General features: G+C 49.9%; 1 protein-coding gene across 5 annotated transcripts in view; it reads right to left on the bottom strand.

The window, feature by feature from the left end:
• The window catches only part of LOC140197487 (excitatory amino acid transporter 1-like), an 80,649-nt gene that overhangs the window by 37,358 nt on the left and 30,635 nt on the right, over window positions 1–12,656 (bottom strand). For all 5 annotated transcript variants that reach the window (XM_072257454.1, XM_072257457.1, XM_072257458.1 and 2 more), the window contains exons 4-5: window positions 11,029–11,324; window positions 4,550–4,783 (exon numbers count right to left, since the gene is read on the bottom strand). In XM_072257454.1, coding sequence (XP_072113555.1) covers window positions 4,550–4,783; window positions 11,029–11,324 — 530 coding nt within the window. The remainder of the gene's footprint in view (window positions 1–4,549; window positions 4,784–11,028; window positions 11,325–12,656) is intronic.

Raw genomic sequence — 12,656 nt, 5'->3', positions numbered from 1 at the left:
CCTTGAAAACATCCAAAGACTTGGCCTCCACTGCCTTCTGAGGCAGAGCATTCCACAGATCCACAATTCTCTGGGTGAAAAAGTTTTTCCTCAACTCCGTTCTAAATGGCCTACCCCTTATTCTTAAACTGTGGCCTCTGGTTCTGGACTCACCCATCAGCGGGAACATGCTTCCTGCCTCCAGCGTGTCCAATCCCTTAATAATATTATTAATTTCAATCAGATCCCCTCTCATCCTTCTAAATTCCAGAGTATACAAGCCCAGTCGCTCCAATCTTTCAACATATGACAGTCCCGCCATCCCGGGAATTAACCTTGTGAACCTACGTTACACTCCCCCAATGGCAAGAATGTCCTTCCTCAAATTTGGAGACCAAAACTGCACACAGTACTCCAAGTGTGGTCTCACCAGGGCCCTGTACAGCTGCAGAAGGACCTCTTTGCTCTTATTCTCAATTCCCTTTGTTATGAAGGCCAGCATGGCATTAGCTTTCTTCACTGCCTGCTGTACTTGCATGCTTGCTTTCAGCGACTGATGTACAAGAACACCTAGATCTCATTGTACTTCCCCTTTTCCTAACTTGGCTCCATTTAGATAATAATCTACCTTCCTGTTCTTACCACCAAAGTGGATAACCTCACATTTATCCACATTAAACTGCATCTGCCATGCATCTGCCCACTCACCCAGCCTGTCCAAGTCACCCTGCATTCTCATAACATCTTCCTCACATTTCACACTGCCACCCAGCTTTGTGTTATCGGCAACTTTGCTAATGTTACTTTTAATTCCCTCAGCTAAATCATTAATATATATTGTAAACAGCTGCGGTCCCAGCACTGAACCCTGAGGTACCCCACTGGTCACCGCCTGCCATTCCGAAAGGGACCCGTTAATTACTACTCTTTGTTTTCTGTCAGCCAGCCAATTTTCAATCCATGTCAGTACTCTGCCCTCAATACCATGTGCCCTAATTTTGCCCACTAATCTCCTATGTGAGACTTTATCAAAGGCTTTCTGAAAGTCCAGGTACACTACATCCACTGGCTCTCCCTTGTCCATTTTCATAGTTACATCCTCAAAAAATTCCAGTAGATTAGTCAAGCACAATTTCCCCTTTGTAAATCCATGCTGACTCGGACCGATCCTGTTACTGCTATCCAGATGTGTCGTAATTTCATCTTTTATAATTGACTCCAGCATCTTTCCCACCACCGACGTCAGGCTAACCGGTCTATAATTCCCTGTTTTCTCTCTTCCTCCCTTCTTGAAGACAGGGACAACATTAGCCACCCTCCAATCCACAGGAACTGATCCTGAATCTATAGAACATTGGAAAATGATTACCAATGCCTCCACGATTTCTAAAGCCAACTCCTTAAGTATCCTGGGATGCAGACCATCAGGTCCCAGGGACTTATCAGCCTTCAGACCCAACAGTCTATCCAGCACCATTTCCTGCCTAATACAAATTTCCTTCAGTTCATCCATTACCCTCGGTCCTTTAGCCACTATTATATCTGGGAGATTTTTGTGTCTTCCCTAGTGAAGACAGATCCAAAGTACCTGTTCAGCTCGTCTGCCATTTCCTTGTTCCCCATAATAAATTCACCCGTTTCTGTCTTCAAGGGCCCAATTTTGGTCTTAACTATTTTTTTTTCCTTTTCACATACCTAAGGAAGCTTTTACTATCCTCCTTTATATTCTTGGCTAGTTTACCTTCGTACCTCATTTTTTCTCCACGTATTGCCTTTTTAGTTACCTTCTGTTGCTCTTTAAAATTTTTCCAATTCTCCGGCTTCCCACTCGTCTTTGCTATATTATACTTCTTCTCTTTTATTTTTATACTGTCCATTACTTCCCTTGTCAGTCACTGCCTCCCCTTACTCCCCTTAGGATCTTTCTTCCTCTTTGGAATGAACTGATCCTGCACTTTCCGCATTATTCCCAGAAACACTTGCCATTGCTGTTCCACTGTCATCCCTGCTAGGGTATTGTTCCATTGAACTTTGGCCAGCTCCTCCTTCATAGCACCATTGTTCCCTTTGTTCAACTGTAATACTGACACTTCCGAGTTTCCCTTCTCCCTCTCAAATTGTAGATTAAAATTTATCATATTATGGTCACTACCTCCTAATGGCTCCTTTACCTCGAGGTCCCCGATCAAATCCGGTTCATTGCACAACACTAAATCTAGAATTGAGTTCTCTCTGGTAGGCTCCAGTACAAGCTGTTCTAAGAATCCATCTCGGAGGGACTCCACAAACTCCCTTTCTTGGGGTCCAGTACCAAGCTGGTTCCTCCAGTCTACCTGCATGCTGAAGTCCCCCATAACAACTGTAGCATTACCTTTGCGACATGCCAATCTTAACTCTTGATTCAACTTACACCCTACATCCAGACTACTGTTTGGGGGCCTGTAGATAACTCCCATTAGGGTCTTTCTACCCTTAGAATCCCTCAGTTCTATCCATACTGACTCTACGTCTCCTGATTCTATGTCCCCACTCGCAAGGGACTGAATATCATTCTTCACCAACAGAGCCACCCCACCCCCTCTGCCCATCAGTTTGTCCTTTCGATAGGACGTATACCCTTGAATATTCATTTCCCAGGCCCTGTCCACTTGAAGCCATGTCTCTGTTATTCCCACAACATCATACTTACCAATTTCCAACTGTGTCTCAAGCTCATCCACTTTATTTCTTATACCCCGTGCATTCATATATAATACTTTTAGTTCATTACTCCCCTCACCTCCCATATCAATTCCTATTACTGTACGATCCCTTCTTGAGCTTTCTGCTCTGTTGATTCTGCTGTCTTTCTTAACTTTTCTTATTCTCACTTTCCCTTTATCTCCATCCTTATGTTTCCAGTTCGTCCCCTCCCCCCCACTACTTAGTTTAAACATACCCGTGTTGCAGAGGCAAACCTGCCTGCCAGAATGCTGTTGCCCCGCTTATTAAGGTGCAACCCGTCCCTTTTGTACAATTCATCCTTACCCCGAAACAGACCCCAGTGGTCCAAGAATGTAAATCCTTGCTTCCTGCACCAGTTTCTCAGCCACACATTCAGATCCATTATCTTCCTGTTCTTGCCCACTCCAGCACGAGGAACTGGAAGCAAACCGGAGATAACCACCCTGGAAGTTCTGCTTTTCAGCCTTCTTCCAAGTTCTCTGAAGTCACGCTGTAGAATGTCTTTCCTCTTCTTCCCCACATCATTTGTGCCAACATGCACCACCACTTCCAGATGTTCACCTTCACTCTTGAGGAATCCCTGCAATTGGTCCGTGACATCTTGGATCCCGGCACCAGGGAGGCAACACACCATCCTTAAATCTCGCCTGTTGCCACAGAAACCCCTTTCTGTACCTCTCACTATGGAGTCCCCTACTACCACGGCTCTGCCTGACGTCTGTCTCCTCGGCTTTGCTTCAGAGCCAATTGTTGACTCGCAGACCTGACCGCCTCTCAGGCTGGCAGTGTCTTCTGTCCCAACAGCTCCCAAGAGGGTGAACCTGTTTACGAGAGGCACATCCCCCGGGGTCTCCTGTACTTCAAGCATCCTTTCCTTCCTCATCGTCGGCCCCCTTCTCTCTTCCAGCATCCTCAGTGTAACGACCTCACTGTAGGTCCTGTCCAGAAAACTCTTGTTTTCCCGGATGAACGTAAGGTCATCCAGTTGCCTCTCCAGTGCTGCAACACGGTCCTTCAGAAGCTGAATCTGGACACATTTTCCACAGGTGTAGGAGCCAGAGGCACTACCAGTGTCCTTGACCCCCCACATCATGCACGCAGCACACTGAATCAGCCTAGCAGTCATAATCCTGTGGTCAGGATTATGGAGGAGAAATTCCCTAGGTAAATAGAATGGATGGCATTTGACCATGAGCTGTTCAGGATAGGGAACACGAGTTCATCAAAACCACTACATTGAAGTCCCACCGAAAGTTTATCATGAAACACATGCCTCCATCTTTTGTCTTTTCTAAATCAGCAGTTTGGTCCATCCGGTGAACTGAGAAGCCTTTGGGTCTGATCATCACATCTGGAAATGGTTCTGCTGGACTTAGTACGTAAGCTACACATGAAGGCAGGGAGCTGGACTTGGTTGTCAGGGGCTATTTGAGACATATGCCTTTGGGAGCTAATGCTCACTACCTCAACCCCTGGCTAACGACAACCTTAAGGGATCTCAAGGAATGGTAAACCGTGTTCATCGATCTTCTTTGTTGCCTAAAATCAAAAACTTGCTGAGGCATAATTTCTCATGCACAAAGCTGTACTATCTTTAATCAACCCGTTGTCTTTCCCGATGTATGTCTATGTTATCTCTCAGATCCCCTCTACCCACAGATATTAGGTTTACTGATCTAAAGTTCCCAGATTTTACTTTGTGGCCCTCTCCTGATGCTAATAATGGTGCTGAATCTTGGTCAGGTTTCCTGCAATTTCTTCTCTAGCTTCCGAAAGTGTTCTCAGATAAACCTGGCCAGGCCCTGTTGATATATCTGCCTTTACACCTTTCACAGGCATGTCTCACCTGGAAGATGTTCCAAGAGCAGTAACCAGTGCATGCATCAATCCACCGATGAAGACGAAGGGATTCTTGCGTGTGATGCAGAAGTAGAGGGCAGGCAGCACCACCAGGGCATGGATGAGCAGACCAACGATCACTGTCACTGTGTACATTCCCAGCTGCCCACCCACTATACTCATGTCCTCCATCTCCACAATCTTCCCCGCAATCAGGAACAGGATCCCCACTGGAGCGTACCTGGAAACAAAGAAAGTGGTCAGGATGAGGTACTGGGACTGAATTCCTGTACGCACAGCCAGGCTATTTGGCCCATTGTATCTGCGTTCTTTTCCCACAGCTCTATAAACCAAACCCCTCCTCTTCCATCCCTCTCCACCCCCTCCTTCCCCACAACCCCCTCTCCATCCTCATGTCTTGCCCATTCACCCACTCCCCTATCTCCTCCTCTTCCATTCCCCTCCCTGTCCCCCTCCTCTCTCCCTATGACTTCCTCCTCCTCCCACTCCACTCTCCCTCTCCTTCTCTCAACTGCCTTCTCTCCCACCCTGTAAACCTCTCCTCCTTGTCCCCTCTTTCCACTCCCCCTACCATGACCCCATCCCTCTGTCTCCACTCTCAAACATCCGAGAAATACAGCCAAGTGACAGAAAGCCACGCATGAACAGACAAACAAATACTCCACTGGCACTCAGATACATGAATACATGGGGAGCACACACCCCATGTGAGACACCCCAGCAGAGAGACAGATACATGAACACATGGGGAGCACACACCCAGCAGACAAACGTTGAGTCATCTGTGAGCCAGAGGCCTTTCCATGGTTGGGCCCTGAGCACGGACATTGAGCTGTCTTCACTCTGGTTTAGTAGGTCTGAGGTGACCAATTAGACCAGCTTAAGACCTGCACCCTCCACAGGTGTGACAGGAGGTGCCTGACACAACAGACTGGCTTGCTGGGGACTTCCAAGGCTGTCCACTCTTTCCCCCATTTACACACAAATTCAAGGCTTGAATCCCACCCTGACACTACTCAGAGTGGATGTGGGCAGACATTCAGAGGAGTCGGTAAAGATGGTCCAACTTCTCAAGGAGGCTCTCAGTGCATCCTTCAATCTACACACTCACAGACACATACACAGAGACACACACTCAACGACACACATACCCACTCACAGACTTGCACACACTCACACACACACTCAGTAACAGACACACTCACTCACTCAGACACACACCCACACACTCAGAGAGAGACACACACTGAAAGGCACACACACTCAGACACATACACATACAGTCACCGGGAGACACACTCAAAGACACACATACACAGACACATACACACACACACACACACACTCACAGGGAGACACACACTCAAAAATACACACACACGCGCAGCCACATGTACACACACTCACAGAGAGACTCACACTCAAAGACACACATACACACACACACTCACAAAGAGACACACACTCACAGGGAGACACACTCTCAGACACATACACACACACTCACAGAGAGGTACACACTCAAAAACACACATACACACACACTCACAGGGAAACACACACACACTTACAGCTATGCACACACTGACAAACACATGCACAAACACACACAATCATATAGACATTGACACAAAAACAGAATGGCATAGATACACTCACCAATATTTACAAGTGCACCATAAAAACATCCCTTCTCAATACACCTTCCACCCCCACCGATGACCCCTTCTCCCGTCTTCAACCCTCCTCTTCTTCATGGACACCCCGCTCTGGTCTTCTGCCTGCTCTGGATCCCTTTATCGCTAATTGCCGACGGGACATCAACCGTCTCGACTTCACCGCACCTTGTCCCCATTCCAACCTCACTCCTTCCGAACGCTCTGCTCTCCACTCCCTCCGCACTAATCCTAACCTTATTATTAAACCCGCCGATAAGGGGGGTGCTGTTGTAGTCTGGCGTACTGACCTCTACCTTGCCGAGGCACAGCGACAACTCGCGGATACCTCCTCTTATTTACCCCTCGATCGTGACCCCACTAAGGAGCACCAGGCCATTGTCTCCCACACCATCACCGACTTTATCCGCTCAGGGGATCTCCCATCCACTGCTACCAACCTTATAGTTCCCACACCTCGCACTTCCCGTTTCTACCTCCTACCCAAGATCCACAAACCTGCCTGTCCTGGCCGACCTATTGTCTCAGTTTGCTCCTGCCCCACCGAACTCATTTCTGCACACCTCGACACTGTTTTATCACCCCTTGTTCAATCCCTTCCGACCTATGTTCGTGACACTTCTCACGCTCTTAAACTTTTCGATGATTTTAAGTTCCCTGGCCCTCACCGCTTTATTTTCACCATGGATGTCCAGTCCTTATATACTTCCAACCCCCATCAGGAAGGTCTCAAAGCTCTACGCTTCTTTTTGGATTCCAGACCTAATCAGTTCCCCTCTACCACCACTCTGCTCCGTCTAGCTGAATTAGTCCTTACTTTTAATGATTTTTCCTTTGGCTCCTCCCATTTCCTCCAAACTAAAGATGTAGCTATGGGCACCCGTATGGGTCCTAGCTATGCCTGCCTTTTTGTTGGCTTTGTGGAACAATCTATGTTCCGTGCCTATTCTGGTATCTGTCCCCCACTTTTCCTTCGCTACATCGACGACTGCATTGGCGCTGCTTCCTGCACGCATGCAGAACTCGTTGACTTTATTAACTTTGCCTCCAACTTTCACCCTGCCCTCAAGTTTACCTGGTCCATTTCCGACACCTCCCTCCCCTTTCTAGATCTTTCTGTCTCTGTCTCTGGAGACAGCTTATCCATTGATGTCTACTACAAGCCTACTGACTGTCACAGCTATCTGGACTATTCCTCTTCTCACCCTGTCTCTTGCAAAAACGCCATCCCCTTCTCGCAATTCCTCCGTCTCCGCCGCATCTGCTCTCAGGATGAGGCTTTTCATTCTAGGACGAGGGAGATGTCTTCCTTTTTTAAAGAAAGGGGCTTCCCTTCCTCCACTATCAACTCTGCTCTTAAACGCATCTCCCCCATTTCAAGTACATCTGCTCTCACTCCAACCTCCCGCCACCCCACTAGGAATAGGGTTCCCCTGGTCCTCACCTACCACCCCACTAGCCTCTGGGTCCAACATATTATTCTCCGTAACTTCCACCACCTCCAACAGGATCCCACCACTAAGCACATCTTTCCCTCCCCCCCTCTCTCTGCATTCCGCAGGGATCGCTCCCTACACAACTCCCTTGTCCATTCGTCCCCCCCATCCCTCCCCACTGATCTCCCTCCTGGCACTTATCCGTGTAAGCGGAACAAGTGCTACACATGCCCTTACACTTCCTCCCTTACCACAATTCAGGGCCCCAAACAGTCCTACCAGGTGAGGCAACACTTCACCTGTGAGTCGACTGGAGTGATATACTGTGTCCGGTGCTCCCGATGTGGCCTTTTATATATTGGCGAGACTCGACGCAGACTGGGAGACCGATTTGCTGAACATCTACGCTCTGTCCGCCAGAGAAAGCAGGATCTCCCAGTGGCCACACATTTTAATTCCACATCCCATTCCCATTCTGACATGTCTATCCACGGCCTCCTCTACTATAAAGATAAAGCCACACTTAGGTTGGAGGAACAACACCTTATATTCCGTCTGGGTAGCCTCCAACCTGATGGCATGAACATCGACTTCTCTAACTTCCGCTAGGCCCCACCTCCCTCTCGTACCCCATCTGTTACCTTATTTTTATGCACACATTCTTTCTCTCACTCTCCTTTTTCTCCCTCTGTCCCTCTGAATAAACCTCTTGCCCATCCTCTGGGTCCCCCCCCCCCGTCTTTCTTCCCGGACCTCCTGTCCCATGATCCTCTCGTATCCCCTTTTGCCAATCACCTGTCCAGCTCTTGGCTCCATCCCTCCCCCTCCTGTCTTCTCCTATCATTTTGGATCTCCCCCTCCCCCTCCAACTTTCAAATCCCTTACTCACTCTTCCTTCAGTTAGTCCTGACGAAGGGTCTCGGCCTGAAACATCGACTGCACCTCTTCCTACAGATGCTGCCTGGCCTGCTGCGTTCACCAGCAACTTTGATGTGTGTTCCTTCTCAATACATCACAGCTTGGTACAGCAACTGCTCTGCCGTGACCACAAGAAACCGCAGAGAGTTGTGATCACAGCTGAGCACATCACGGAAACCAGCCTCTCCTCTGTGGGCTCTCTCTACACTTCCCACTGCCTCACATTACATAATTAAGGACCCCTCCCACTCCCAACATCCCACCCCACCCACTCCCCACGTCCCACCCCACCTTCTCCCCACGTCCCACCCCCCACTCCCACATCCCACCCCTCCCACGTCCCACCCCTCCCACTCCCCATGTCCCACCCCTCCCACTCCCCACGTCCCACCCCACCCTCTCCCCACGTCCCACCTCCCCCACTCCCCACGTCCCACCCCACCTTCTCCCCACATCCCACCTCCCCCACTCCCCACGTCCCAGTCCTCCCACTCCCCATGTCCCACCCCTCCCTCTCCCCACTCCCCTCGTCCCACCCCTCCCACTCCCCACTACCCCCACTCCCCGTCCCATCCCTCCCACTCCCCACTACCCCCACTCCCCGTCCCATCCCTCCCACTCCCCATGTCCCACCCCCCACTCCCCACGTCCCACTCCCCACGTCCCACCCCTCCCACTCCCCACTCCCCGTCCCACCCCTCCCACTCCCCATGTCCCACCCCTCCCTCTCCCCACGTCCCACCCCTCCCACTCCCCACATCCCCCTCCTACCCCTCCCACTCCCCACATCCCACCTCCCACATTCCACCTCACCCTCCCCACGTCCCACCCCACCCTCTCCCCATGTCCCACCTCCCACTCCCCATTCCCCGTCCCAACCCTCCCACTCCCCATGTCCCACCCCTCCCCCTCCCCACGTCCCACCCCTCCCACTCCCCACATCCCTCTCCTACCCCTCCCACTCCCCACGTCCCACCTCCCACATCCCACCTCCCCCTCCCCACGTCCCACCCCACCCTGTCCCCATGTCCCACCTCCCACTCCCCACGTCCTACCTCTCCTATTTCCCACGTCCCACCCCTCCCACTCCCCACGTCCCACCCCTCCCTTTCCCCATGTCCCACCCCTCCCACTCCCCCCAGTCCCCAAGTCCCACCCCTCCCACTCCCCACGTCCCCCTCCCACCCCACGTCCCACCCCCACTCCCGATGTCCCACCCCTCACACTCCCCACGTCCTACCCCTCACACTCCCCACGTCCTACCCCTCCCATTCCCCACGTCCCACCCCCCACTCCCACATCCCACCCCTCCCACTCCCCGTCCCACTCCTCCCACTCCCCATGTCCCACCCCTCCCTCTCCCCACTCCCCCCTCCCATTCCCCACGTCCCACCCCTCCCTCTCCCCACGTCCCACGCCTCCCACTCTCCACATCCCACCTCCCACTCCCAACGTCCTACCCCTCCTATTTCCCACGTCCCACCCCCCACTTCCCATGTCCCTCTCCTCCCACTCCCCACCCCTCCCACTCCCCCCTCCCACTCCCCACGTCCCATCCCTCCCACTCCCCCCACTCCACAAGTCCCACCCCTCCCACTCCCCACATCCCCCTCCCACCCCCCATGTCCCCCTCCCACCCCTCCTACTCCCCACGTCCCACCCTCCACTCCCCGCGCCCCACCCCTCCCACTCCCCGCATCCCACCCCTCCTTCTCCCCGCGTCCCACCCCCCACTCCCCGCGTCCCACCCCCCCACTCCCGACATCCTACCTCTCTTCTCTCCTCCCCTTTGGGGAGACGATATAAAAGCGTGGGAACATATAACGCCAGTCTCAAGAACAGATTTTATCCCACTTTTATAAGGCTCTTGAATAGACCCCTCATACAATAAAGATGAATTTAACCTCAAATCTATTTCATTGTCACCCTTGCACCTTGTCCACCTGTGATATACTTTCTCTGTAATTGTAATGCAACATTCTGCATTATGTTTCCTTTTTACTACTTTGATGTACTAATGATGTATGCAATGATCTGTCTGGATGGGATGCAGACAAAAGCTTTATCTCAGTACATGTGAGAATATTAACTCATTACTACACACAGGAGAATGAACATACAAGTCCATATTTGTACAGTTAGACTTGCTGGAGCCAATGCCCCGGAGAGGTGCACAGAACAGAAACATACAGTTGAGCCTAGCAAAAATTCAACCAAGGTCTCATGGACTTGTCACAGGTACCAAGATACAGGTAAAGTCTTTTGTTTGCATGCCATCCAGACAGATCATTCAAAACATAACTACATCCTTCCTGACCCAGGTAAAAGAATCAATGTTTCTGCAGTTTATATTTGCATTAACCAGTCTACATTTGCATCAACTAGTCTATATTTGCATTAATTAGTTTATATTTCCATTAACTGTAGCTCCGTACCATGTGATCACAGCCACCAAACGCATAATTGCTTCATTCAGACAGTTGAAGAATTCTTCAAGTGTTCTCCCCTCTTCCTTCATTGCTCCAATCACAAGTCCAAAACTCATGGAGAAGACGACAAGACCAAGGGCGTTGACAGAATTGACGGATCCTGGGACAGGGATCAGCTCTTCTGTGGCTTCCAGGAGTAGTTTCACGGCCTGGGTGACGTTGCTGATCACCACGGGCGGGCTTAGAGTTCCATTCTCCATAATGACCGGAGTGATCTTTCTTGTGGTATAGTCAGTTTTAAACTAAAAGTAAAGAACATACAGCTGTCAGCCAGGATTCAACAGGACCAGGGAAGCAGTGTGCTGAAGCCTTATATCTCCAAGGTTCAGTGCCGCCTGCGTGCTCCCTTGTTCTCCGTCACCACATGGGTTTGCTCCCACATCACAACCAGCAGGTTGCTCGGTTAACTGGTTACTGTAAATCATCACAACAGGCAGGTTGCTCGGTTAACTGGTTACTGTAAATCATCACAACAGGCAGGTTGCTCGGTTAACTGGTTACTGTAAATCATCACAACAGGCAGGTTGCTCGGTTAACTGGTTACTGTAAATCATCACAACAGACAGGTCGCTCGGTTAACTGGTTACTGTAAATCATCACAACTGGCAGGTTGCTCGGTTAACTGGACTATTCCGCACAAGGCTGGTCTGATCGTGATCTTAACCCCACATTCTCCTCTGCCCATGATAAACTCCCACTCTGCTTATCAGGAATCTTTCTGCCTTCAAAATATTCAAACCTCTGCTTCCACTGCCCTGTGAGGAAGATTCTCAAAGACTCATATTGCTCTGAGAGGTAAAACTTGTGTAGTAAATTGGCAAACTCTTATTTTTAACAGTCACACATCATTCTACCTTGTGCCCACTATTTCATATGTTTCAGTTGAGTTTTCCATACTCTCCCAAGCCTAACGCATCGAATATTTCCTCATAGGACAGTGCACTGATTCCAGGTATCAGTCTAGTAAACCATCTCTAGTCCATCATCCAAGTATATTGTAAGAAGAATCGGTGCAAACACAGACCCCTATGGAACACCACTAGTCACCGGCAGCCAGTCTGAAAAGGCTCCCTTTATTCCCACTCTTTGCCTCCTGTCAATCAGCAACTGCTTTATCCATGCTAGAATCTTCCCTGTAATACCATAGGCTTGTAGCTTGTTAAACAGCCTCATATGTGACACCTTGTCAGAGGTCACCTGAAAGTCTAAGTACACAACATCAACCAAATTTCCTTTGTCTATCCTGCTTGTTATTTTTTTAAAGATTTCCAACAGATTTATCAAGCAAAATTTTCCCTTGAGGAAACCATGCTGACTATGGCCTATTTTATCATGTGCATCCAAGTACCCTGAGATGTCATGCTTAATAATCGACTCCAACATCTTCCGAAACACAGAGGTAGTTTCTTCTCTTCTGTCTCTCTCCCTTCTTGAAGAGTGGACTGACATTTGCAATTTTCCAGTCTTCTGGACCCATTCCAGAATCTAGTGATTCTTGAAAGATCATTACTAATGCCTCCACAATCTCTTCAGCTACCTCTTTTAGAACCCTGGAGTGTACACCATCTAGCCCA

Source organism: Mobula birostris, chromosome 5, assembly GCF_030028105.1.
Source record: "Mobula birostris isolate sMobBir1 chromosome 5, sMobBir1.hap1, whole genome shotgun sequence".
In the NCBI taxonomy this organism is placed as follows: domain Eukaryota; kingdom Metazoa; phylum Chordata; class Chondrichthyes; order Myliobatiformes; family Myliobatidae; genus Mobula; species Mobula birostris.
The sequence above is the reverse complement of the archived record's forward strand: the minus strand, read 5'-3'. Positions and strand labels throughout refer to the sequence as shown.